The 26,843-nt window shown below is 50.3% G+C and overlaps 1 protein-coding gene across 1 annotated transcript; it reads right to left on the reverse strand.

Moving 5' to 3' along the window:
• Positions 1-5,841: 5,841 nt before the first annotated feature.
• On the reverse strand, positions 5,842-21,533 carry HAAO (3-hydroxyanthranilate 3,4-dioxygenase). Its single transcript, XM_084792790.1, has 10 exons — positions 21,256-21,533; positions 17,600-17,678; positions 13,509-13,592; positions 13,159-13,265; positions 9,975-10,064; positions 9,568-9,611; positions 9,148-9,293; positions 6,912-6,980; positions 6,523-6,605; positions 5,842-6,237 (listed from the first exon to the last, which is right to left on the reverse strand). Exons 1-10 carry the CDS (start codon positions 21,333-21,335, stop codon positions 6,159-6,161), a joined length of 861 nt encoding a protein of 286 aa, XP_084648916.1. The 5' UTR covers positions 21,336-21,533; the 3' UTR covers positions 5,842-6,158.
• Positions 21,534-26,843: the final 5,310 nt, after the last annotated feature.

Here is a 26,843-nt window from a genome sequence, read left to right on the forward strand (position 1 = left end):
GGAGGAGGAGGAGGAGGAGGAGGAGGAGGAAAAGCCTCTCTGATCAAAGCTGATTGATGACAGCCACACAAGTCTACGGACATAATAATTATTTAGAAGGCAATGTGACAACATGAAGATTTAGCAAGACAACTGTAGTGGGTTCCCTGTAGCCCTTATGACACCCTGGCCCAGCCACAGGCTTCTGACCAGGTTTGCAGCAGGCATGAATCCCTTCCTGGGTAGCAGGCCTCATAGCCAATCAGAAAGCAGTTGGCTACTCCCTAACAGCCATGCCACCATCGCAGCTGGGCACATCTTGCCTGGCAGATCAGTAAGTACTGTAGCATACAGGCTTCAGACAGATATTTTTTTTAACAAAGTAAAACAAATAGTCAGTGGCAATTGCAATCATCATTTCTGTAACGGGTCACATGACCTTACCTGGTATTTATAGCTACCTTCCTCTAGCACCCATTCTGTATTTCCTACACTCGCAAAAGTCCCTCAGCAGGTCTCATTACTTGTGCAGTCATCCTTAAAGGATCTGGGTCATTGGTCCTCCTGCTTGGGTTGGGGTGTGTAATTTCCCACTCACCTTAATCACAAAGCATGGTAACACTAAAAAACTGTGCCCCAAAGAATCTCCTGCACTCCACACATACTCTCCCTTATTTTCCTTGTGCAAAAACAGTCCAATTTCTCCCCTTGGTCTTCCTAATGCTGTGATTTCTATCTTAGTTATTTGACTCAAAGACATCAAGAGCCCAAAGTGGCCAGAAGGAAGTCAGAGCTTCTAGTTCATCTTCCAAAATTTACATTTATTGCCCATTTAATCCCAACACTTGGGAGGCAGAGGCAGGTAGATTGCTGTGAGTTCGAGGCCAGCCTGGTCTACAAAGCAAGTCCAGGATAGCCAAGGTTACGCAGAGAAACCCTGTCTTGAAAAACCAAAAAAAAAAAAAAAGTTTTTTTCTTACATTTATTTATGTAGTGTGTGTACGTTGGTGTACATGTACCTTCATGTGTGTGTGTGTGTGTGTGTGTGTGTGTGTGTGTGTGTAGACAACTTGTAGGAGTCAGCTCTCCCCTTCCACCATGTGGGTGTTAGGAGGATTGGACTCAGATTATCAGGTTTGGTGGCAAGTGGCCTTAACCCACTGAGCCACCTTGCTGGCCATCAGCTTCCAGTTCAGTGGAATGCTTGGTTGCAGCTCCTAGAAATATCCAGAAATGCTGTCATACCTTAGAACCAAAACTTCTAGGCTAACAGAGCACAAAGTCACAGGAACAGAGCTACGGCCTCTCCAGGTCACTTTGACACCGTGCTAAGCCGCCCGTTGGTAGGTTATCCTCAGGGAGTTTCTTCTCATGGCTCCAGAAGCAGCTCCTTTGATCCTGTGTCATGCCTCCAGAGCCAAGGCTTCTGTGAGTCTTTCCATAGAAGTCAACTTTCCTCAAAAGCATCCATTTCTAGCTGAGAAGGGGCCCTCCCCTCTCTCTCAAAGACACACCTTCCTGTTACACTCAGGCTGAAATCACACACTCACTCCCTTTAAGACTTTACAGTAGGGCTGGGTGTGGTGGTGCACGTCTTTAATCCCAGCACTTGGGAGGCAGAGGCACGCAGATCTCTGTGAGTTCGAGGCCAGCCTGGTCTACAAAGTAAATCTAGGACAGCCAAGGCTACACAGAGAAACCCTATCTCAAAAACAACAACAACAACAACAACAACAACAAAAGACTTTACAGTAATCTGTCCAGACTCAAGCCAGACTACCATGTACTAACTGTGGGACCTTGGGAAAGTCACCCAACCTCTCTGTGCCCTAGAATTCTCATCTGTAAGATGGGACAATAGCATCTCTGTCAAGGCTAAAGCCATCAGTACATGTGCGATACTTAGAACAGGGCCTGGTACACAGTGTTTATTACTGTCAGCTCGCTCACCTTCCTACCGTTGCTCTCTCCTTTTCCTCCTCCTCCTGGAACTATACTTAAATTTCTCTGTTCTGTCCACAAGATGACAGGATGCTCAAACCACCAAAAGCTCGGTCCTCAGCTTCCTTCACCTTGCCTCCCTTTACTGGCAAAATAGCTGAAAGAGGAGAGTGTCTGAAAATGGAGTGTGTCTCCATTACTTCAAATCTCATTAATGCCTCAACCCATTACACTGCCCTATGGTTTCCATTCTGCTCGGGCCCAGCCTCTCACAGAACCTGCTGTCAGTAAGTCACTAATGACTGTCTAGAATACCAGAAGTCTAAGTGTCATCCCGTCTGCGTGGCTTGAGCACTCAGAGCTGTGGTCACCCCCCTCCTTCCTGCACTGGCCTCCTTTCTGCCTCCTCAGGGACAGATATCACTCCTGGCTGCCCCTCCCACACAGGTCGGCCTTGAGCCCCTCATTTTCTTGGGTCCTGGGATTACAGGCACGTGCCACCACACCTAGCTGACAACTTAGGTCTTGAGAAACGTTTTTTTTGTTTTTGTTTTTTAAATATAGTATCAGTCGGGGCAGCGTTAGCTTGGGTGTCCGTTCCACATGCTGGACACGGCAGGCTCGCCTGTGCACTTGGCTTTCCCTGCAGCGCGCAGTTGGGAAGCACTTTTGAAAATGCTCTGTTCTTGCACGAGGCACTTTTCCTTCGTAAACGATGGTTTCATTCCATTTTTTCTAATGGAGATATCTTTACTTGGGCAAAGAGATTGCTTTCCCTAATGGTCTCTTTTCCTTGCTACAGCCCGCATGCATTTTCTATTTAAAGCTTTCTACAGAGCGTTTTTTTTTTTTCTGGGTCTTTCTTTGTGTGTGCCCCCTACCTGCAGGGACTTTTAAGAGATGGCTCTTGGTCCACTTCACTCTCTCACTGAGAGCTCATCCATTACCTCTGCCTTCCCATTCCAGCTTGAGGATACGCCTGCGTCATGCTTCTCTGGAGGCTTTCCACACCGTGCACCGAGGTTTTCTCTAAACCTGCTCTTCCACCAATGTTGTCCTGAGTTGCTGCTCACCCACCCCTAGCCACTTTCCCTGCTCAGCCTGGCAGTGCCCATGAGCTTGGACCCTGTGCTCTTTGCTATGGTTCAGGCCTTTGCCAGGACTCACAGCCTGGGGTCAGAGTAGAGCTATTATGTGTAGCCAGTGGGAGGCTCAGTAAATGCTGGGTGAGCATTAGTGACTACTGACCCCTTGATTACCTGCTCCACTCACCTCCTTCCTAGGAGTCCTTGGAGGAAGGCAATGCATGCTGCTGTGTCCTGCCCTGCATAGGAGCAGGTTACACTGGGAGAAAGAAAGAGAAATTGCAAAATGCTGGTCTACACCCACATAGTGTGGGCTGGAGCCCCAACATCTCGGGTTCACCTTGCACCCTAGACTGCTGTTCTCTCTTTTTTCTCTTCCCTTGTTCCCTTCCTGCACTTCCTCCTCGGAGCTCTGATGCTGGCTTATTTCCATCTTCCATCCTGTAGTTGGCAAGGGTCAGGGTCACGGATCCCAGTCCATGAATGGAGGAGTAAGTCCAGAGAAAGGCACACTGGGACAGACCAAGGGATCCCTACTTTCCCCCGGGGGAATGTAGTGGCAGCCTAAGGTCCAGCCTCAGTCGGGTAAGGGGCCTGTAGAAGAAGGAAGGCCCGGAGAAATTGGGACAGGCAGCAGTGGGGCCAGCTAGCTCAGTGGAGGCGCGCTGGCAAGCTGAGTGCAAGCCTAGAACTACAGGGAGACTCCAGGGCAGGCTAGGAGCTGGAGCCACACCCTCCCCTGGGACTCTTCCAGGGCACCTGTGCCTGTCCTAGGTAGACAAAAAAGATGAGGGCATCGGGACATCTCTCTTACATTAGGTTGGGCTGGAGCGGCCAGCTAATTGTAGAGATTGGGTTAGGAGGATCAGAGAGAGGTGTTGGCAGAGGGGTGTGTGTGTGTGTGTGTGTGTGTGTGTGTGTGTGTGTGTGTGTGTGTGTAGGCGATGACATGTGGTCTCCCTCCAACACTGGGGCTGCTCCATCAAGTACAAACCTGGGTAGACACCTGCATGCCAGGCACTCTGGGTGGCCAAGCAGTGACAGTTGCTCAGGCCTGGATCCCCAGCAGTGTCAGATGTTTCAGAGAGGGACAGGCGCTGACTCAGAAGTGTTCCGTATCATGGAGAGTGGCTCTACCAGGGTGGAAAAGGCACAGTGAAGGCGAAGGGAGGGGCAGGTGAAGGTAAAGGCAGTGCAGACAGCAAGGCAGCCAGGGGCAGCCAGGAGTGACCTGGAGGCTAGTCAGGTGGCCCATAGCCCTTCCTGCCACCTGGCTTTCCTCTGAGATGACTGGTGAGTTTTCAGAAAAGGGAAGTCAGTCGAGACACCAAGCAAACCAGTTTCAAAATGAACGCACCCCACTGTCTCTCGGCCTGTCTCCATCCTGCCCCGCTTGCTCTTTCTTCCCTGACACCACGCCTCCCTCCTCTGCTGCAGTCCTGAGACCTTCTGTGTGAGTCAAGCAGGTCTGACGTGGGCTGAGACCCCAGAGGGAGCAGTACAGAGGCAATCAGGTCCCAGACAAAAGACCCACAACCCTGGAGATCTGAGGGCCCCACACAGGGACTCCATCTGTCATCAGTGTCACAGCAGCAGTCAAGGTCCCTTAAGGGAAAACTATTTCCTCTGGTCAAGAAATGAATTCTCCGGCCTGGGTGGAAACCTGGCATTCGATCCCTTGACTAAGGGACCATCGCTAGGAAGGTAGATGTTCTTTAAGCCATGCTAAGGGCACAGCAGGAACAAGTCTCCCTTTGATGAGACGATGCAATTGCCTTTCCAGAATTCCTACCGCCTAGAGCAGATGCTTTTGGAGCTGCAGGCGGATGACTGTAAGTCCTTTCCTCGGGAAGGCATACCTCTCCTTTCTTCTGTCTACCACTGTTCTAAGCATCCTTTCTCTCAATCCAGGCTTCCTTACTCTGTCTCTGAAGCGCGTCCTTCTTTCCTTTTGGCCATGTGGCTGCATGTCTGGCCCAACAGCTTGCCTGCTTCAGGTTTTTCTTTTAAACAATAATGAAATTGTCCTCTGTAAAAATCAGGTGCTGTCACCTTCATGGAGCCCTGTGAGAACAAGATGAGGAAGCCTGGTGGTCCTTTCCTGACCGAGGACGCTCTCCTCCCAGAGCTGGCACAGAGATGCACACTGGCACGGACCAAGCCACTCTGGACAGTGGCACCCGTGTGCTCCTTCTTTGCTTATGGGAAAGGCTTTGGGGTAGGAAGGCAGGTAGGAAGCTCAGGGCCAGAAAGCCCCCCTCCACAAAGTCGGGTCCCCTTTGCCCTCCAGTGGAGTGTGTCAGAGCAGTGACATCAGGCTGGGCCAGGGAGACAGGGTCTAGTTCCCATTTCTCGAGGAAGTGATGCCTCCAAGCTTAGGCCTGCTTTGCAGATGCAGCCTGGGTAATGTCCTCGTGAGCCCAGGCGGCTGAGGAAGGCTGTGCTTGTCTCTCCACTTTGCCATTCCTCCACTTGTGACTAGTGGCTAACTCTGGGGACAGGGAACTCTGCATTTTAGGCATTTCTATTTTCCACGATTAGCATAAATGACTTCTGTGATTGAGAAAGAAACTCAACAGAGTGGGGTTTTGTTGTGTTGTTGTTGTTTTTTAAGTTGTGTTAACAAATAAATGAACGAGTGGAAACAGAAAAAGGTACAAAGAAGCACGGGCTATACAGCCATGCAGGACTCAGAGCATGTGTGGCTCAGCATTGCATACGCAGTGAGAAACGCACATCCACACGTGGTGGTGACACAGTAACAGGTCCGCCAACTCCTTACGGTGACTGGTGTCCCTAAGCCCCAGACACAACACATCACAGGTGACACAGGGCCTGCCACCTACAGCTCACAGCACTTGTTCAGCGGGATGCCTTTATTTGAGAGATTTCTTAGTGTCAGGCTGGTGGACCCATGGGGACAGTGTGCACCTAGCTGAGCAGTGTAGGCTGTTAGAAGAAAGGGGAGCTACTGGTACCCTAGGAGTCTGGCATCCTGGGCTGGAGATGTCGGGGGTGGGGGGGAGTAGTGGTGACAGTGACAACCCATGACCAAGCAAAGGGCCTTGTTGAGGTGCTTAATGATGTCCCTGGAGATGTGGTGAGGCAGAAGGGGCAGCTGCAGGACAGCGCTCAGGCACCCACATAAGAGAGTCACCCCAGTGGCTTCTTACAGGCAGGGTCCTGTGTCACAGACAGGGCCACAGACCCTTGTGCTCGCTCCCACGTGTACCTGTGAAGACACAGATAGGCAAGGTCAGAGCCCGGAGATTCCAGGGAAAGGGGCTCCGTCTCACAGTTTCAGAAGGTCCCTGCAAAAACAAAACAAAAAACCCAGACGTGGTGGCGCACGCCTTTAATCCCAGCACTTGGGAGGCAGAGGCAGGCGGACCACTGTGAGTTTGAGGCCAGCCTGGTCTACAGAGCGAGTCCAGGACAGCCAAGGCTACACAGAGAAACCCTGTCTTGAAAAACCAAACCAAACCAAACAAAACAGAACGACCCTGAATATACTCACGAGCTCCCAGCAGGCACCAACAGGCTGTCATCTGGAGCCAGGCACACACACTGTCCTCCCACTGTCACCTTAGAGGAGCCCTCCTGTGAAAGGAGAGCAGACTCAAATGGAGGCTGATGAGACTGAGCTCAAGGCCAGCCTGAGTGCAGGGGTGAGCATGGCAGGGGTGAGAGGGTTTCATGGTAGAGCTCTCGCCTTGCAGGGCGCCCTAAGTGCTGTTCCCAATGTCACAAAAACAAAACAGAACAACAAAAGAGGGTGGGGAACTGTCAGGTCTCTAAACCTGCTTTAATGTCCCCAGGAGTCTCACTGTAGAAGCTTGAGGTCCAGGGACAACCCAGGCTCCGTGGACAGGAAGTTGTGCCACCCTGTCCCGGGATACCACTTGCCAGCTGCCACAGCCACACGTCGACATCCTGTCCTGGGCCTTTGCTGCTACCTTGTCCATGGGCGATGACCTGGTGGGAGACAAAGCAGGGTCTTTCCGGGGGGACGATCCTGTCCCATTTGGGAGATAGTCCTGACCTTGGTTCTCAACCACTATGACCTTCAAGGGGTAAGATGTGGCCATTGTCACTGCCTCATCCCCACTTGACAGGAATCAGAAAGGGAGACCCACCTACCACCAACTGCCTGTGCCCTGCTCGTTATTCACGACCACACAGGTGGCGCTCTGCAGTTTGAGTGTCACCAGCTGACATGCGGGCACAACCATCCAGCTGCCCGGATTTCCACAACCCTTCCTGTGAGATGTTCAGAGTCTGACTTGAGAAGAAAGGGAAAGAGGCTCAGGCCCGTTAGCCTCGTGATCACAGAGGGCCTGTGCTCCGCCTGGCTGTAATGGGTTAATGGATGTTTGCTGTGGAAAACTAGGGCAGCTAGATAAGAGGGTGGGAGGAAGCCATGAGCTCCAGCTGTGGTGGGTGGAAGGGGCTTCAGGTTTTGTGTCCCAGTATCACGGCCACCCATAAGCTTTGGGTGTCCCTGGTACTGAAAGGAAAGTCCAAGCCTACACTCTGTGAGCCTCCTGCCCCTGAGTGACTACTATTTTCTTTCTTTCTTTCTCTTTCTTTCTTTCTTTCTTTCTTTCTTTCTTTCTTTCTTTTCTTGTTCTTCTTGTTCTTGTTCTTGTTCTTCTTGTTCTTCTTCTTGTTCTTCTTCTTGTTCTTCTTCTTGTTCTTCTTCTTCTTCTTGTTCTTCTTGTTTTTGTTCTTCTTCTTCTTCTTCTTCTTCTTCTTCTTCTTCTTCTTCTTCTTCTTCTTCTTCATTGTTTTTGAATTTGTGATGTGTACATATGGGCATACACGCCATGATTTGTGGGATCAGTTCTCTTTCCACTTTTATGTGGGTCCCAGTGATCAAACTCGGGTTGCGGGCTTACACAGTAAGCACTTTTGCCCACTGAGCCATCTCTCTGACTTGCAGTGACTATTTCTAAACATACAGGCTGTGCCATTGGGAAGCCATCACACGTCGATACCGGCATCCCTGTAGGTGTCACCTTGTTCTCTGACCCAGCCTCACAAAGGAAGGTCGATGGCTTTGAAAGGCCACTCTAGGCTCCCCATTCAACACCTGGGTGAAGCCCCACTGTCTCTAGGACATGTCCCCTCCCTTAGACTACCTAGCTCAGCAAAGCTCCAGCAGCAGCTAGCAACCCAGCTTTCATCCTTGTCTCCGCACCTGGCTCTGACCAGCCTCAGGGCTTGCAGGGGGAGGCTCTTTCAGTCCTTCAGGCCTTTATGTTTTTCCTCTTCCAGAATGCTCCATCCACCTCTCTGTTTCTTCCTCCTGTGAACCCTTACATCAGATTTACAATTCTACGTGGGGGCTGTAGAGATGGCTCAGTGGTTAGGAGCACTTGTTCTCACAGATGACTCGGTTCCCAGGACCCACATGGTCACTCATAAGCATCTGTAGCTCCAATCCCAGAGGGCCCAACGCCCTCTTCTGGCCTCTATAGGCACCATGCAAGCATGTGGTTTCCTTTCACACATGCAGGCCAACGCTGATAAACATAAAATAACATAAAGAAATCTAAATGTTTTTAATTAAAAATTTCTATGCGCGCATCACCTTCTCCAGGAGCTTTCCATGACTTCCTTTCCTTTATCGTTCTATGACTTTCTGTGTTTTCTCTAGTAAATAAGCTGTCACATAACTGGCACTTGTTAGTTCACTTGTCCATAGTAACTGTCTTGTTCTTACCCAAGCCTGAAGCAGCAGGCATATTAGACAGTAGGCTAGCTTATAGGATCTCTATAAATTGCTGCACAGCCCTCCGCCAAATAATGCTTTCTCTTCATCTTCCAAGCTCCCACGTGCCAAAAGCTCAGGAGTGGGTAAGAGGCAGGCACCCAGGAAGCTGACAATGGGTGAAGAATCTCTACTCTGCAAACAAACTGTCCCTGGGACCATGAAGCCACCAGAGAATTACAGAACGAGAAGTCTATTCTCCAGTCTCTAAAGTGTGTGTCTCTCTGTAAGTGTGTGTGTGTGTGTGTGTGAGAGAGAGAGGGGGGTGGGGAGAGATGGGGAGGGAAATGGGGGAGCAGGGGGGGAAGGAGATTGCTTCACTTCTCAGGGGCTGGATGGGTGGATGTGCAGTACCTCAAGCCATGTTACCTCAGTCTCATAGGTGTCCCCAAACAGGCTGAGGGATGTGCCTGCCTGCAGCTCCCTGGAGTGGCCATCCAGCCAGGCTTTCAGTGACATGGGCTCCATGATGGATCGTGTACTCAGTGGGAATGGTGGCTCCTTCAGCAGCTGGTCTGTGCTAGCGACACTCTGATGAGCAATGACCTCCAGGCTCAGCCCACCCAGCCCCAGTATAGCGGGGTCCCAGGACCCCTAACTCAATAGCCTATATGGGACTTGGGTGCAGCCTTATGGCTAAGCAGTCATATGGGGGTGCTACTTGGTGTTGTCTGCACTGGGGCAGAAGTCTTAGAAAGAGGCTCCTGGGACTCTGAGTCAATGCCCACCCCACTAGAGGAAGAGAGTGAGGGAGAAAGAGAAGGAAAATGTGGCAGTCAGGGGCCTCACCAGGGTTGGGTTTTCCTGTTCGGTACTGCTCAGAGCGGAAGAACCTGCAGGGGCAAGCAGGAAGGAGGGGAATGGCAGCATTTCTGTTAGGATGCCACTGAGACACACACACACACGCCTGCACTCACCCATCCACACACGCACGCATACATGCACGCATACACGCATGCACGCACGCACTCACGCACGCATGCATGCACGCACGCACACACACCGGAGCCAGTACACATTCACAGACCCTCACATGATTCGATGACTTATCTTACTTTCCTTCCCAACCCTGCAGAGCAGCTTGTCCCATCCCTAAGGTCAGAGGCTCTTAGTAACTCCCGCCTCTGCTGGCTCCAGGCCAGTGGGCATTGCAAAGCTGAAGGGCAGTGAGGGGAGGGGTCCAGTTGGGGACTTACTCTTGGATGATGGGGGCCAACTGCGTTCCAAGGTCCTTGCAGTAGAACCATTTCTCGAAGAGGACATCCGCAGTGTCTCCCACATAGTACCTGCCAAAACGGGTGGGAGTGGGGGGGGGGAGGTCAAGGTAACTTACTCTCCACCTGGGCAGCTTTGGGGCAACTCTGCTTGAGGGCCCCTTTCTGAGCCCAGGCACTGCATAGCCATGCTGGTTTTGTTACCCCCGTTGGCACAGCCCAGGGATCACACTTAAACCTGGCGTGTGTGAAGAAGATAGAACTCGGAAGATAGGGCTCGGAAACAGAATGACTTGGCAGAGATTACACAATATATATATATATACACACACACACATATGGCAGAGTGGGCTATATTCAAGACCGAAGCCTGGAGAACATTTAATCTAAGTGTATTTGTTTTCGGCAAAAGGAACATGAAGCTGAGCCTGAATCTCGGGCAGGTAGCTGCAAGTGATGCTGTCTGTTCTTTGAGTCTTTATGCACAGAAACTTCAGCAGCCAATGAAGCACCCCCCCATCCCCCACCTGCTCTCCATGAGGGAGGGAGTCTTCTGTTTCAGAGGTCAGAGGGCAGTGAGCTCTGGCCTTCTCTAGCACACACAGCCTTCAATCACCTCTGCCACCAATGTCCCACCAGCAGGGAACACCTGAGCAGGCAGATCTTTGCTGTGTCACTGGCCCCAGCCCAAGGCAGGTGCTGGAGCAGTTGTCACCAGAATCTTCAATCCCTGCACCTGCACCTGTACCTGCACCAGCACCTGCACCTGCATCAGACCAGCCCAGTTCTGTCTGGTCTTCACCTGTCACCAGAAAGGCAGGGACAGGCCTATGGAGAGGAAGAAGCTGCAGTCATACTGTGAGCCTACCCAGCTAGCTTCTACCCTGGGATGGAGCTGGCTACTGGAAGGCTTCATTATGGGACTGCGGTGCCCTCATGAATGGCCTCAGGGTGGCATTTTAATGTTGAGTTCCTTGCTTTTATTAAAGGTCAAAAGTAGCCAGATGAAATCTGTTATTGAATTTGCTGTAAAATGTTATTGAGGACACCAATAACTCACCAGAGATGCCTCCTCAGAGGGCACTTTAGAGGGGATTTAAGGCCAGCTACCTGCCTATATAACAGGCCATTATGCTGCAGTCTGTGGTGTAGCCATCAGCAATATATACATATACATATGTGTGTATGTAATTTATATATTCATATATATGGAATTGTTAACAATATGAGTAATAGTTGTGAACTTTTCCAGTAGACATGTGGCTTCCGTTATATAAATTCTGGGTACATTCTAGAAGTCTGCAGTGCCTCATGACTTTTTTTTTCTCTTACATTTATTTAGGGCGCATGCACACCAGCGCATGGGCTATGGAGGTTGGAAGAAAACTTTCAGAAGTTCACTCCTTCCCCATGTGGATCCCCAGAATCAAACTCAGGCCCTCAGGCTTGGCAGCCAGCACCTTACATTGAGCCATCTCACTGGCCCCAACAACAATTGTTTATTTATTTATTTTTTTTACTAAACAAAGTAAAATGTAAATGCATGCATGTAATAAGACTGAAGGGTTGTAAGGGACAGCTGTGAACAAAAAAAGGTCACCTCTTATGACTAACAGAAGAATGACAAAGGGCTTCCATTCCTGCTTTTTAATTACTTGTTTTCTTTCTTTCTTTCTTTTTCTTTGTTTTTGTTTTTCAAGACAGGGTTTCTCTGTGTGGCCTTGGCTGTCCTGGACTCGCTTTGTAGACCAGGCTGGCCTCGAACTCACAGCGATCCACCTGCCTCTGCCTCCCAAGTGCTGGGATTAAAGGTGTGCACCACCACACCTGGCTCGACTCATTTTTTAAAAATGAGTACATAAATATGCCCCTTCTAACAGAAGATGTGGGGCAAAGAATTTTGATTCTGGTAACTTAATGAGAAATGTAAGTTTTCTTTGAAAATCCAAACCACGGTTGCAAAAAGTTGGGCGGTGATGGCATATGCCTTTAATTCCAGCACTTGGGAGGCAGAGGCAGGAAGATCTCTGTGAGTTTGAGGCCAGCCTGGTCTACAAAAGTGAGTCCAAGGCAGTCAAGGCTACACAGAGAAACCCTGTCTCAAAACAAAAACAAACAAACAAAAACATGGTTGCAGGAAAATTTTTGGTTCTCCTTTTAGAGTATAATAGTCTAATGCGGTGGTTCTCAACCTTCCTGATGCTGCGACCCTTTAACACAGTTCCTCATGCTGTGGTGACCCCAGCCACAAAATTATTTCATTGTTACTCCATAACTGTACTTCTGTTGCTGCTATAAATCGTAATGTAAATTCTTTCCTATGGTCTTGGGTGACTCCTGTGAAAGGGTCATTCGACCCCCCTGAGAGGGTAGTGGCCCACATGTGGAGAACAGCTGGTCCAGAGACTGATGGAGCCCCAAGGGGAGTGGGATGGAGTCTGACTTTACCCTCCAGGACCTGCTTCTTCCACTTTGCTGACCCAGCATGCACACCTGCTCCGTATTTCTCTGTAATGCCAGGTCTAGCAAGTTACCTTTCCATGGCCTAGTTTCTTCTCCAGTGACTACCAGAGAACACTTCTAGTATGTGCAAATCCCTGGGCTCAGCCTCCAGAGCTTCAAAAAGAGCAGATGCTCAGCGCACCTAGCCCCCAGCATCATGGGTGAGTATAGGGAAAACCCACATCCACAGAAAGCCCTAGCTGGTGCTGCCTGGGGCACACCTGCTCCTGGCCAGATGCTCATGCTTGCTGTGACCTGAGGTGGAGGCACTGGCTGAGGATAACTCTGCAGGCCCAGGCTGCTAGAAGCAGCATCATTCGCCTAGAGCAGAACATGTGGCTTTCTGGCTTCCTTCATCCCTCCCCAGTACCAGTTTCCCGGCCAACCTGCAGAAGGACAAATTCAAAGTCCAGCTAAAGTCTTCATGTGTACCACAAAGAATACCCCTTCCTCTCATCCTCAAACCCACTCTCAACTCTCGGCTCTGCCAGCAGATCTGGGGTCACCATCACTTCCTGTTGTCAAGCGCTCTAGTGGCTGTTAGTGGCCAGGAAGTACTTTCTTGAGTCTGTCACAGATCCTTCCTGCTATACTTTTGAGCTATACCCCTCTGTTCTTAGCCTCTCAGATCACCCAAGCCCCACAAGACAACATGCACAGTTACCTCAGCCCATCCAGCTCAGTTTCCAGCCTCCTTCTCTCAATCACCAGCCCCATGGTGTTGGCAAACCTCTGCGGGGAGTGGGGCACCCTGGCAGGCAGGAGGAATATCTGTAGGGGTGGAGAACAGGAATCTGGTAAGGCTGCAGTCCCTCAAGGTGACCTTAGTGTCCCCTGCACGCTGGGTGACCCATGGGGCAGCAGGAGGCTCTGCCCAGCTTCTACCCAGAAAACCCAAGGGAGTGTTGGCCCATGCTCGGAAAGGGAAAGGCCTGAAGATGGGCAGGACAATGAACCAGGGTGGGTTTCTGCTCTGATGCCCTTTGCCTTTCTTTCCCCTGGGGTCAGCCTCACCTCTCCCTGCCGTATGACCACGTCCCTGTGTTTTCCTTGCTCCAGGACACGGAGAACCATGTCTCCCTCCAGCTGGTAAAACACCTGTGGGAAAACAAAGACCCTGAGATGTCCTGCTCCGTCTTTTAGATCCTTAACTTCTGCTTAGGACCTGAGGTCTGAGCAGAAAACTGGAAACACTTTCTGAAGGCCTCAGGGCTTATGAACAGCCCCAGCATTCATACCCTGAGGCTCCTGTACCCCCTCCTCCAGGCCACAGACAAGAAGGCTGGAGACATGCAGGGGGGATCACAACTGGAACATGTAGGTGTCCATCAGATTACCCAGCATGCAACAGCAGGTGCCTGGCTAGAAGGAGGAATGTAGAAGGCTCGCTGAAGAATTCAGTGGTGCAGCCGTGATACCCTCTAATTTAGGCTGGGCTCTTTTACCCACATTAGAAATCTTACAACCCCAACATGGACATTATTAGCCCTATTCTGAAGAAAGCTGAGGCCCAAAGCAGCTGGTCTAAGCTAGTGAGGCCTGGAGTTGCAGTTGGGACTGTAGCCTGTGTGTGGCTCTGGGGCCCTGGTGGATTCCTCCAGCCATTGAGATGCTCTGGCACTGGGCTGTGGAATTTGACGGGCTAGGTGGTTGGAGTTGGCAGCTGGGCGCTCTCTAGGGGATGCCTACTAAGTTTTCTATTCTATCCCAAAATCCCCATCAGTACGCTTTGAGCTGGACATGATGACTTGTGTCTTTATGTGGCAGGAGGATTGCCCTGAGTTTGAGGCTAGCCTGGGCTATAGAGTGAGACCTTGTTTCAAAAACAAAGCAAAAAAAAAAAAAAAAATCTCCAGAGGATTCCAATTACATAGAAGCCCATAGATAACATAGTCCATAGATGACACAGTCCATAGATGACATAGTCCATAGATGACATAGGTGACAGTGTTCATGGTTGTGAGGGAGGTAAAACTGTCTACACTTCTGTTTTCTGCAATGAATGGTATTTACTTTCATTATTAAAAACAAGCCATGTGATTGAAGACACAGCTCCATGGCTGAATGTTTATTATGTAGTATATATAAGGCTCTTAGTTTAATCTTCCACAACACACACACACACACACACACACACCTTATATGTTATTTAATACAAATCAGAAAACTCTTAAGTTTTTTTCATAGGAAGCAATTGAGCTTGTGTGTGTGTGTGTGTGTGTGTGTGTGTGTGTGTGTGTGTGTGTGTTCAGTTCTTAGTGTAAGTCTTGGGTCCTTTCATGGTAGAAGCAAAGAGGGACCTCAGAGTTATGGGGACAGGTTAAGGTCCCCAGATCCTGCAAATATCAGGGAACGGTGGGAGGAAAGGGGCCAAATTCAAGCCTTTCCCAGGCTGACAAAAAGATATTAACAGCCATTGATCAAAACAAGAAGGCAGCAGTGGAATTTTTCTGCCTTCCTCCATGCCCAAAGGCCTTCCCTGTGCTGAGGGGTGGGCCTGGCCTATGGTAGAGGACATATCCCTGACAGCAGAAAGTCGCAGTAGCCCTGGGCAATCCAAAAGGAATTACGTTCCTTGGGAAGTAAATGATGTTGGAGGCCTAGGGCCAGCCGGGAGATTAAGTGTACCAGCTCACACCGATATTAAATTGAGTCCGGCTTCTCTTCTGCGACCTGGAAAGGACTCACAGACAGGGGAACCAGCAACAGGTCAGGACCCACACCTATTAAGTACCTATTCTGTGTGCATTGCTTTCTCCACAGGCAGAGCTAGAGTCCCATGTGCTGCAAGAAAAGGCTCAGACTGAGGGTCCAGGATAGGACGTGGCTAGTCACATGACTTGCCAGAGAAGTGGGGTCTGAGTGGTGAGTGGGTCCAGGGCACCTAAAGGCTGTTGCAGAGCTCAGCCAGGGTCAGATGTGCCTTAAACACCACTCAGGGTGACTGCTTAGGCTCTGGGTGAGGACAGACAAGGACAGAGAAGATGCTGCCTGGCTGGCTCTGAGGTTGCCCAGGGACTGGAGAGGTATCAAACCCTGCCCCCCTACCAACAATAGGTCCAAATACCACAAACCCACCTCCAGGCAGACTTCCCTGAGTCAGCAAGTGTTCCTCCGCACTGAAGCCAGCCCAACTCATCTCTCAGCCACCAGCTGAAGAGCAAAATGGACTAGCCCCAGGACTCAGGGAGACACTGTTTTACTCAAGGTTATCAATGCTGTGATGAAACGCCACAACCAAAGCAACTTGGGGAGGAAAGGGTTTATTTGGCTTATGCTTCCATTGTCACTTCATCACTGAAGGAAGTCAGGACTGGAATTCAAGCAGGGCAGGAACCTGGAGGCAGGAGCTGATGCAGAGGCCATGGCTCTTCATGCCTTGCTCAGCCTGCTTTTTTTTTTTTTAATAGAACCCTCTTATAGAGCCCAGGACCACCAGCCCAGGGATGGCACCACCACCCACAGTGGTCTGAGCCCTCCCACTAATTAAGAAAATGTCCAACAGGCCAGGCGTGGTGGCGCATGCCTTTAATCCCAGCACTTGGGAGGCAGAGGCAGGTGGATCTTCGTGAGTTCGAGGCCAGCCTGGTCTCCAAAGTGAGTCCAGGACAGCCAAGGCTGCACAGAGAAACCCTGTCTCGAAAAACAAAAACAAAAACAAAGAAAATAAATATCTAGCAGGCTTGCCAAATATTATGGAGGCCCTATCTCAATGGAGGCTTCCTCCTCTCCGGTGACTCTAACTTGTGTCAAGTTGACATAAAAACCATCCGGCGCAGACACACATCCACCTGAACAGCACAGAGAGACCCTGAGATGAGACGGCTGAAGAAGAAGAGAGAGCGAGATGGGGGACAGCTGGCCTAACTGTTGAGTGGAGATGGAGCTGGGGAGGCACGGGGGAAAGGCTAGCTGGGCCTCAGGCACCACAGCACCTCAGCTCTGACCCATCTCCACCCTGCAGTTTTAGGGTTTCCTGTCTTTTTTCATCACAGGAAGCCAGTGTCAGGGAGGTCAACGTTTGTGGAACTGGTTCTGCTCAGCTCGCCCTCTGCCTGCTGTTCTGGTGTCTAACGCGCACACTGGGCCTTCAGGATTTGTTGACAGAGCGAGTCTCAGGCGAGCAGCCCTAGGTTGGCGTGAGGGGGTGTCAGTGATAGGGGTGGAGACTCAAACCCCAGAACCAGGGCTTCCAGAAAACAAGGGGTCCTCCCACAACATCCTGATATATGATAAATACTTTGGGGCTCTGTCTGTGTCTTTTCCCCCCACTCTCCTCTGCAAAACAAGTTCTTATTTTGTGGTGTAGGCAATCCTTGACCTTTGATCCTCTTTGCCTTCCTTCCTGAGTGCTAGGATTACAGGTATGCATCATCACACTCAACAGTTTTGCCTTTTTTCTGTTTTGTTCTGTTTGTTTTTGTTTTTGTTTCTCTGTGTAGCCCTGGCCTGTCCTGGACTTGCTTTGTAGACCAGGTTAGCCTCAAACTCAGAGATCCACCTGCCTTTGCCTCCTGAGTGCTGGGATTAAAGGTGTGTGCCACCACGCCCGACTCCAACTTTTGCTCTTTTACAACGTGGCTTTGGTAAGCAAGCAGAGAAGCACAGAGCTCAGTCTCCAGACTCCACGTCATAGTAGCCCTAGTAACTCAGGACTTGTTCCCTCTAGTAGTAAAAAGGACCCACTTGGTCCCAACTCCCTCAGTACCACCCGTGCTCTTCCTCCTTGCTGCCCCCCCCCCTCCGTGTTTCCTTTCCACCTCCTTGTGTCATTAGACAGGGGGAAGCTGGCTTCTGGGCTCAAAGTACAACGGAGCCCCTCAGAGTTTGTCTTATATGGAGGGGAGCGATCATATCTATTGATTGAAGGTTGAAGAAGAGGAGCCATTAATATAAGCCACATGTCTGTGAAAGTGGAGACCCCACAGCCTCCCCAGGAGAGATCCCGGGGCAGAAGGCAGACACCCTGATTCTAAGGCAGCAATTTCCCTTCCTGTGAGAGTCATGTTTGCTTTTCTCTGGACCACTCAATCTAGTCCTAGGATGCGTCTGGCCCACCCCAAGGGGCAGCAGGTGGCAAGGGCAAGCAGCCTCCACCAACTTACCTCCTCACCCTCCTCAATGTGATAATCCTTCCTGGTATTGGGGCCTCCGACGAACATGATTTTGAGCTGCTCCTGGTGCCTGCAGTGGGGAAGCAAGAACAGGGTCTGAATCAACTTCTGGCAGCAAAAGGGGCGGGGTGAGGACCTGTGGGGGCAGGAGGAGGTCTGGTGCATGCATTTAGGAGACTAGCAGGCCTCCCTCGGGCCCAGGTTGTTCCTCATGCAATTACGTGTCCCGGGGTGACTGCCTGCGTGTCTTCAGACCAACAGAGAGGCAGCGCTGCAGCGCATCACTCTTCATGGCGCCAGGACCATGCTTTAAGATCTCAGCGACAGCAAAACAAAGAGAAGCCCTCGACCTGTCTGCTTGTGAGACTGTCCACCACTGGGGACAATACTCGGGGGACTCGCAGGGGATGGAGACACGTGTCTGGCATGTTCAAAAGCACAGGCACTGGAGCCAGCCTCCTAAGATCAACTCAGCTTTGTGGCAAAGGCGTGTTGGTTGACTTTACTGGGGTTTATTTTGCTCATCTGGAGAGGCAGCTTTAATTCACTTTGCAGGTGTTATTTCTAATGTATTTATGTGCTAAATACTTTTAAAAATATTTTATTAATTTATTCACACTACATCTAAATTGTTAGCCCATCCCTTATATCCTCCCAATCCTCCCTCCCTCTCGCTTTCCCCCTATTCCCCTCCCCTATGTCTGTGACTGAGGGGGTCCTCCTCCCCCTATATATGCTCATAGGGTATCAAGTCTCTTCTTGGTAACCTGCTATCCTTCCTCTGAGTGCCACCAGGCCTCCCCATCAAGGAGATGTGATTAAAAATGGGGCACCAGAGTTCCTGTGAAAGTCAGTCCCCACTCTCCACTCAACCATGGAGAATGTCTTGTCCATCGCCTAGATCTGGGTAGGGGAATGTACTAAATACTTTTATGACATTTGGGAAAAGGAAACCTTAATTGAGAAAAATCCCCCACCCCTTGCAACCAGATTGACCTATAAGCCAGACTGATGTCTTGAGTGATGGGGAAGGACCCAGCTCACTGTCGGCGGGGACATCCCTGGGCTGGTGGTCCTCGGTGCTATGAGAAAGCAGGCCGAGCAAGCCATGGAGAGCAAGCCGGCAAACAGCAACCCTCCATGGCTCCGGCCTCCAGGATTCCTGTCCTGCCTCAGTGATGGTCTTAAAGGCTGCAAGTGTGGAGGACAGAGGATAACACTTAAGAGTCAATTCAGTCCTTCAGGCTTATGATAAAGCATCTTTCCCATTGGCCCATTCTTTCAGCCATTTTATTCCCTTGCCTTTTATTAATAGATATAACTGAGATATACTTGGAGCACATACAGAAAGTGCCTGAACAAGTCCCTTTGAGCACCATACCTCCCCCCCCCCCCCAGCCTCCTGTCAGACTGCACAAGCCAGACCATTTTCCTCCTGTGCTCAGAGCCCTCCAGCAGCTTCTCATCTCTCTGGGGTGTTAGAGTTCGAATCCCCAAACTGGTCCACATTCTTACATTGGAGTCCTAACCCCTTGGACCTCAGAAGGAGACCCTATTTGGAATCAGGGCTATTGCAGGTGTAGTAAGCTTAACGGAGTGAGCTATGCTACCTGTTACCTATCACATAGCTGTAGCATATGAAAGCTGGGTGTGAACCTCACTCAGAGCCTGCCTCCCTAACAGCGCTATATGTCATGTTGTTGCAGTAGGGGGCGATCTTGATGGGACGCGGGAGAGACACAATGCCTTGAGGAAGCAGGAGTCCCAACCAGGAGGGAGTGATAGTTCCAATTGCCTTATGATTTGCTCAGTGCAGCCTGGGGTGTTATGAGTGGGAATTTAGACATGGAGACTCACAACAGGAGAGGGTTTGTGAAGATGAATTTGGCACCACCGCCCCAAACCTGGGGCATTTGAGGTCAAGGGATGCCACCAACACTAGCAAAGCCCCAGAGAAGCTAGGGCCAGGCATGGCACAGACTTGCCATGAAAACTCCCGCTGATGGGAAGTTACCCCCACAGGCATGTTCTTACCGTTGGCATTTTGCTTAGCAGAATTTCAGTTCTATAGGGAAGGCATTTCTGTCAGTTTGCTTCCTGCCATATCCCCAATGTCCAGAGCATCGTGGTGCTCAGCAAATACCTGCTGTCTGAACAAAGGGAGGGCCTTAACAGTAGGAGTTCTAGAGGGCTGGATGGCTGGGGGCGGGGCGGGGCGGGGCGGGGCGGGGCTGGAGGCAGGCTGGCCACTACTGACCAGGCTGATGTGGATGGATTCAGAGGAGTGGCCATGGGATTGAAAGGAGGATGATTAGGAGGAGTCTGAATGAGAGACAGGGATTAAGTGGAGGAAAAGCAGCAAGAATGACAAAGCTGAGGGGTGGGAGACGGCAATGGTAGACGAGAGACGGCTTCAAGGGGCCATGACGGTTAGCTGGGGGGTATTGTGCAGTGGCCAAACATGTGTATGTGTGTGTGTGTGTGTGTACTTTGTTCCTGGGCTTGCATGTGGACTCTGCCCTTCGCTAGTTCTGTGACGCTGGGAAAGTTACTTATTAAATCTCACCCGCTGGGGTCCTACTGTGAGAATTCAGTGAGATGACCCGAATATACTTGGCCTAATCTTCCTGTCAGAGGGTACGTCAGGGTTGAAACACTACCCACTGGGAATGACTTTTAGACAAATCAGTGTGGGGACTCCAGGTGTGGGGCGGTGGTGCCAGAAGCTCAGCTGTGGGATTGAGGGAGGGGAAAGCGAGGTGAGGGAGGAAAGTCTGAGATGAAAGGCAGGTCACTCCGCGCGGGAGGAGGCCTGGGAGGGCCTGGTATTTGTGTGTGGCCTTGAGCCCTGAATTAAAGAATCCCCCCATGCCTAGGGATGTAGCTCAGTTTGGAAAAGTGCTCACCTAGCATTCAGGAAGCCCTGACTTACACCCCCAGCACCTCAGAAACAGGGTGTGGGGGTACACATCTGTAATTCTTGCACTTGGGAGATGGAAGCAGGACAATTGGGAGTTCAAGCTCACCCGTAGCTGCATAGTGAGTTAAGACTGGACACATACATGCACACGTGCGCGGGGACACACACACACACACACACACACACACACACATCATCATCATCATCATCATCATCATCATCATCATCAAAAGATGTTGATCCTTTGACTCCATGGCTTCAGGGTTTGCCAGGGTTGGGGTGTGTGGTTCAGCTGTCCCCAGGCCCTAAGGTCCCCCATCTAGGGCATTGAAAGCCACACTTTCCAACCAAGGCACATGGGAACCTCTTTGAGTTGGAAAGTTGTTTTCAGCCGTGGAAGGAATGAATGTTGCACCCTGCCACCTCATCTCTCACAGCCTCAGAGACACTCAAGCCAGTCTCAGAAGTCAAGGCCACAGTCTCCACTGAGGTCTCCAGAAAGGGGAACAGTAGTGAAACCTAAAACAGCCAGTCCTCATCCCCCCCCCGCCCGCCCGCCCCCCTCCCCGGAAAGCACCATGGGGGACCGCAAACCCGCTTCCTCAAACTTCTGGGCGTGGGGAGCTCAGGGCAAGAGGAGGAGGGGACAGTTGAAGAGGGAGGGGGAGCGAGAGGAATAAGAAAAGGGTGGGCGATGGGTAGTAATCACAGGGTCCTGGGCACTCACATAAGCTTGTTGCAAACCGGGGGCTGGAAAGAGGCCCGATTCTGTTCTACCCAAGACTTCACTCTGACGCAGCGCTCCATGGCCGGCAGGCAGTGGTCTGTCTTCAGTGTGTCGCCAGGCGATCGGGCAGTTGGAGAGGTGCCGTCTGATCAACCTCTTGTGGGCCACCTCTTTAATCAGCGTCCTGGAGGTCAAAGAACCCGGCCACTCCCCCGCCACCCCATGGTGCGCGGCTCTTGGGTCTGAGCCTGCCTGCCCTGCCTCTGAGCACGGAAGGGGCGGACCCTCCAGAGCAAGGATCAAAGCCTCAGAACTGATCGGCCTCATGGGACATCGCCAGCATCCTCCGGACACCTGGTACCTACTCGGCCCATGTAAGATGCAGGATGCCGGGCTTTCGTTTTCCTAGAGTCCCCCATCCCTTAAAAAATGTGTGATGGGGAGGACAAAGTTTTGAAAACCCGAGACTTTGAGCACAAGGTGCGTTGAGGGCGACAGTGAGCGAATAGAGGCCATCACAGGAGGCGATTAACGCCTGCATCTGGTCTCCTCCTCTGGTGCACTGAGGTCAGGCCCGGGTCCTGCATAGTGTGACTGGCTAGACACTGGCTCTACATGGGTAGTGCCGCAGGTGCAAGACCCCGAGGCACCTTGTCCTCTCCCTGCTTTGTAACCTAGGCCAGGTCCAACTGAGGCAGCCCCAGCACCGAGCCGTAGTGGGCAGGGATGAGGTGCCCAGCTCTGTTCTGAGTGAACTCTTTGCCCCTCCACTGGGAATCGAACCAGGGACTTTGGTTTGCTAGGCAAACTATGTCACTGAGCTTCACCACACCCCAGCCTCTTCGCATATCTTGTTTAGATTTTGTTACTTGGGTTTGGTTTTTGAAACAAGAAATCACTTTGTAATCCAAGATGTTGGGCAACTTGCTATGTAGTTTAGGCTAGCCTTAAACTCTATCCTCCTGCCTCAGAGCTGTGGTTACAGATGGATGACACCACAACCCCCCCCCCACGCTTGCATGTTTTAAGCAGCACATGTGTGAAGAATTGTACAGGTGAAGATGGCCCTGGGTGTCCTAACCTCACAGACTAGAGGCTCCTCAGGTTGTCCTGGGATAGGAAACCTAGACCTAAGTGTGGAATGAGAAAGCGGGGCATGGGTAGACAATGACCACCTGCCCTCCAGGACTCAGAATTCCTGGGAAAATTGAAAGGGAGTGAATTATAGAAATGAATGGCAGCTGGATGTCGTGGTGCATGCCTTTAATCCCAGCACTCAGGAGGCAGAGGCAGGTGAATCCTGTGAGTTCGAGGCCTGCCTGGTCTACAAAGCAAGTCCAGGATAGCCAAGGCTACACAGAGAAACCCTGTCTTGAAAAACCAAAACAAAAAACAAAAACAAACAAAAAAACAAACAAAAAAAATAAAGAAAAAGAAAAAAGAAAAAAAGAAAGATAGAAAGAAAAGAAATGAGTGGTGAGGGAGAAGAAACTGTTCCAGCTCCCTGGCCCAGAATATAGGCTACAAAATAGAAGACTTTTTAGTGTCTCCTTCTTTGCCTCTCATGCCCACTAGCCCTTGTCTGCAGCCCAGCATGGGCCAGCACCTCTACTGCTCAGACTTAAATGCTCTGCTGGTGTAAGTCAAAACTTCCACAGATACTCAGCAAGAGTCTTACCTGCTTCCCAGAACAGACCCACCTTCTGGAGCGTGGCTAGCATCCTCCGGACACCTCGTTGCCTACGTCCGAGGTGGGATTCTGGTACCTATTTCTTCTCCATCCCCCTTTCTACACCTTCATCTTCTTTTCTTTTTTTATTTGTTTGTTTGTTTTTCGAGACAGGGTTTCCCTGTGTAGCCTTGGCTGTCCTGGACTTGCTTTGTAGACCAAGCCGGCCTCGAACTCACAGCAATCCTCCTGTCCCTGCCTCCCCAGAGTGCTGGGATTAAAGGTGTGTACCACCACACCCGGCACCTTCATCTTTTTGATTATTTATTTAGCACATTTTAGCTAAGTCTTTATTGATGCATTTCCTTCTAGAACATTGTTTGGTACCTAAATGACTTAAACTACCTTCAGTATGTTTCCTACTTACACATGATCAGAGGGGGCCACACAGGGATCTATGGTGTGTTAAGCTTGCTTTGGGTGCTGTTAAATAGAGGGAGGGGTGAAGCCACACTAAGGAGCAGGGCGGCTATTGTCAAAGCAAGCAGCAAATGTTCTGTTACGTACTACAAAGGACAGAATGGTAGTTACCCTTAATTTTAATGGATGCAATCAAATAATGTGAGGCTGTAAGTAGAATTTTGAGATATGAACGCTCTAGACTTAAGCTAAGGTATGGTCATCATCAGAGAGGGCCTCTGTTCTGCATTGGACTGTGTGGACAAAACACCATTCTAGGGAACCATGGCCAAGCCTCCTCATTATACAGATGGCTTTAGTATCAAAAGCCACACAGAGGCTGGAGAGAAGGCTCAGTGGTTAAGAGCCCTGTCTGCTCTTCCAAAGGTCCTGAGTTCAGTTCCCAGCAACCACATGGTGGCTCACAACCACTTATACTGAGATCTGGTGCCCTCTACTGGCATGCAAGCTAACATGCAGGCAGAACACTGTATAAATAATAAATAAATAAATCTTAAAAAAAAAAACATTTCATGTCTTTTCCATGTGCTCTGGTATTGACTGGGACCTTCTGTGTATTAGTTACTTTGCCTATTGCCGGAACAAAAGGATTTGTTTTGACTCCTGGTTTGAGGGTGCTGTTCGTCCCTCCTGGTGTGGAAAGTCACGGCAGCAAGAGCCTGAGGCAGCCAGCTCCGCAGTATTAACAGTCAGGAAGCGAAGGGGAGACCAGGGCTGACACTCAGGTCTTTTTTATTCAGCCTGAAACCCCAGCTCACAGACTAGTGCAGCCCACGTTAGTGTGGGCCTTCCCAGCTCAATTAACTAGAAACTCCCTCACAGACTTGCTGGGAAGCCTGTTTCCATGGTGATTGTAAATCTCATCAAGTTAATAATCAAGATCAAACATCAGGCTGCCCCCAGGTGCCACGTCTTCCATCTATATACAGGAGCTTATTTTGTGCCGTGGAATCAAAAAAAAAAAAATAGCATCTTCCCAGGACACCTAGCCCATCAAGGTCTTCCTGCTTGCTGGGTGGGGTCTGGCTCTATCCCCTGGATTGCGTGGCACACGGAGACCTTTAGATGTTTCTAGGTTTGGCTGAACATGGCTGTTGATAACCAGATGATCCCTTAGTCCTTCTGTAGACTGAGCCAGCGCGTCAGCAGCTCAGACCTCTTCTGCCTCTCTGTCTCCCTCTCTCTCTTTGTATCCCCTTTTGCATAGTCATCAAGTATTTAAGAACAAATAGCTTTCTGTGAATAAGAGGAATATCCCGTGAACTGTGCTAAGTGAATGGGGTGGGGGCGGCCCGCAGGCCCAAACCAGAATCTTTCTGCTGCACACTCAGAACACAGTTCCATTCTGTAAGCCTAACTGTGTGGGTTATTTCTCTAACTAGCACACAGCAGGGCCTGCTGGACATCAGTTCTGACCCTACCAGCACGGATATAGCACCAGACCCCACAGGATGAGGGCTCGGTCCCATAAGGCTGTCTCCAACCTCAGGCCAGTTGCAAAGATGGTAACCAGCTAAAAATGAGGATTTTTCTTCCTTCCTTCCTTCCTTCCTATCTTCCTTCCTTCCTTCCTTCCTTCCTTCCTTCCTTCCTTCCTGTCTGTCTTTTCAGGAGCATCATGTTTATTTTTTTTCTTTATTCTTCTTTCACACAATACATCCTGACTGCAGTTTCCCCTCCCCCCACTCCTTCCGGTTTCCCACCACCACCTCCTCTCCCCTAGATTCACTGCTCCTGTTTCCCTTCAGAAAAGAGCAAGCCTTTTTTGCTCTTTTGACCGTACACGGCGTAACAAGATACAATAAGACTAGGCACAAAGCAAGGCTGAACAAGGCAACCCAGTAGGAGGAAAGGGTCCCAAGTGCAGGCAAAACGGTCAGAGACACCCCCAACTTTCATTGCTAGGAGTCCCATAAAACCCCCAAGCTAACGACCATAACGTATATACAGAGGACCCAGTGCAGACCCCTGCAGACTCTGTGATGGCTGCTTCGGTCTCAGTGAGCCTCTGTGAGCCCGATCAGTTGGTTCTGTGGGCTGTGCTCTCCTGCTGTCCTTGATCCTCTGCCTCCTACAATCATCAAGCTGGGGTTTCTGAGCCTGGTTCCAGAGGAGATTTGTAACTCCTGAGCCCATCATCTGGCACGCTGCTGCCCTCCTGTGCAGAAGTCTGGATTAGCATCCTAACCCAGGATAAGAGGAGATGGCCAAAGGCCAGCCAGCTGTACTAAGTCTGCTTAGGTGGCCCCGTGGAGACGGCTGATCTGCAAAATGCTGTTCAAATCACTTACCTGATGCCTCAGGAGCAAGTGAAATGGCCACTACTGCAGGTCATTAGATTGTGGGTGGCTCATTACACTTCAGTTAACTGATGCTACAGGCGTAGGGGTTTCCAGAGCCATTAGGTGTCATTTTCTTTTAAGTATACTGTAACAGGCCCGAGAGCTTAGCACAACTCTCATCATGTGAGAGGCACCGTTCTGACCTCAGAACACAGCAGGTAAGCCACAACAGCTGCCAAGAACTGGAACAAAGACCTAATCCATCAAAGACCTAATCAGTAGGACTTTCCCAGAAAGTCCCTAACCTTGCCTTTTGGCTTCTGTAGTTACGCTTTCCGCTCACTGTCCTTGCTAACTGAAGTGTGCCAACCAGGAGGCAGTGTTTGTGCATAAAAGGCAAAGAAAGAAGGGAGGGGCTCGGGCTGTATAGTTTGGGTGAGTTCCCCATTCATTCGACGGCTGGCAATACAGATTTTCTTTTCAGCTTTAACAGTGTCCGCGTGTTCTCCAGTGTAATTACCTGGCAACAGTACCTCTCTCGAATGTGACATAGCTGGAGTTTAAACAAGTGTGGCCGGACAATCCTGTTATTTAGTAGTGGGGTCCACAGCTTTCATTTTTAAATAAATAAATATGTATATATTTGTATTGATGAGAGGAAAAATTCCTTAGGCTTATCATAGCAAATGGAGTTTATTCGGACAAGCAAAACAAAACCAAACAATACATAAATGACGCAGTTGGAAGAACAGAATGGCAGCCAGCACTGTAATCTGAAGGTGTTTGTGGAGCACGGGACTTACACGTACAAGAGTTAATAGTTAAGCTGCTCAGTCCATTCCAGGGCTTGCTGAAGCCAGTGATTTCCAGGTCCTGCCCTTGAACGCTACCTGTATCGGCTTGATGTATTGGGTCATTTTGCTGGACTCCATTCCAAAGCCATGGCTTCCTACAGATATTATCCACAGGACTTACACTGACATCTTCTTTTGGGTTTTCCAATGACTAGATTGTGCTGGTTTTCTATTACTGCTATAACACAAAATTAGTAGTTTAAAATAATGCTAGTAAGCTAGGCCTGGTGACAACAGCCCACAGCGATAGCTACTGGAGGCTGAAGGATAGAAAACCGAGGGCTGTTTGTGCTACTTTATAGA

The sequence above is a fragment of the Acomys minous genome, assembly GCF_964271855.1.
Source record: "Acomys minous genome assembly, chromosome: 8".
Classification (NCBI taxonomy): domain Eukaryota; kingdom Metazoa; phylum Chordata; class Mammalia; order Rodentia; family Muridae; genus Acomys; species Acomys minous.

What these genes read in the sequence shown, in the direction of transcription:
- HAAO (XM_084792790.1), bottom strand. Translation starts at nt 21,335, where the DNA reads ATGGAGCGCTGCGTCAGAGTGAAGTCTTGGGTAGAACAGAATCGGGCC. An exon ending in ACATTGAGGAGGGTGAGGAG is followed by an intron (nt 13,593 to 17,599) that starts GTAAGTTGGTGG and finishes GTTTTCCCACAG; the next exon opens with GTGTTTTACCAGCTGGAGGG. An exon ending in TTGGTGCCTGCTGGGAGCTC is followed by an intron (nt 6,238 to 6,522) that starts GTGAGTATATTC and finishes GTGTCTTCACAG; the next exon opens with GTACACGTGGGAGCGAGCAC.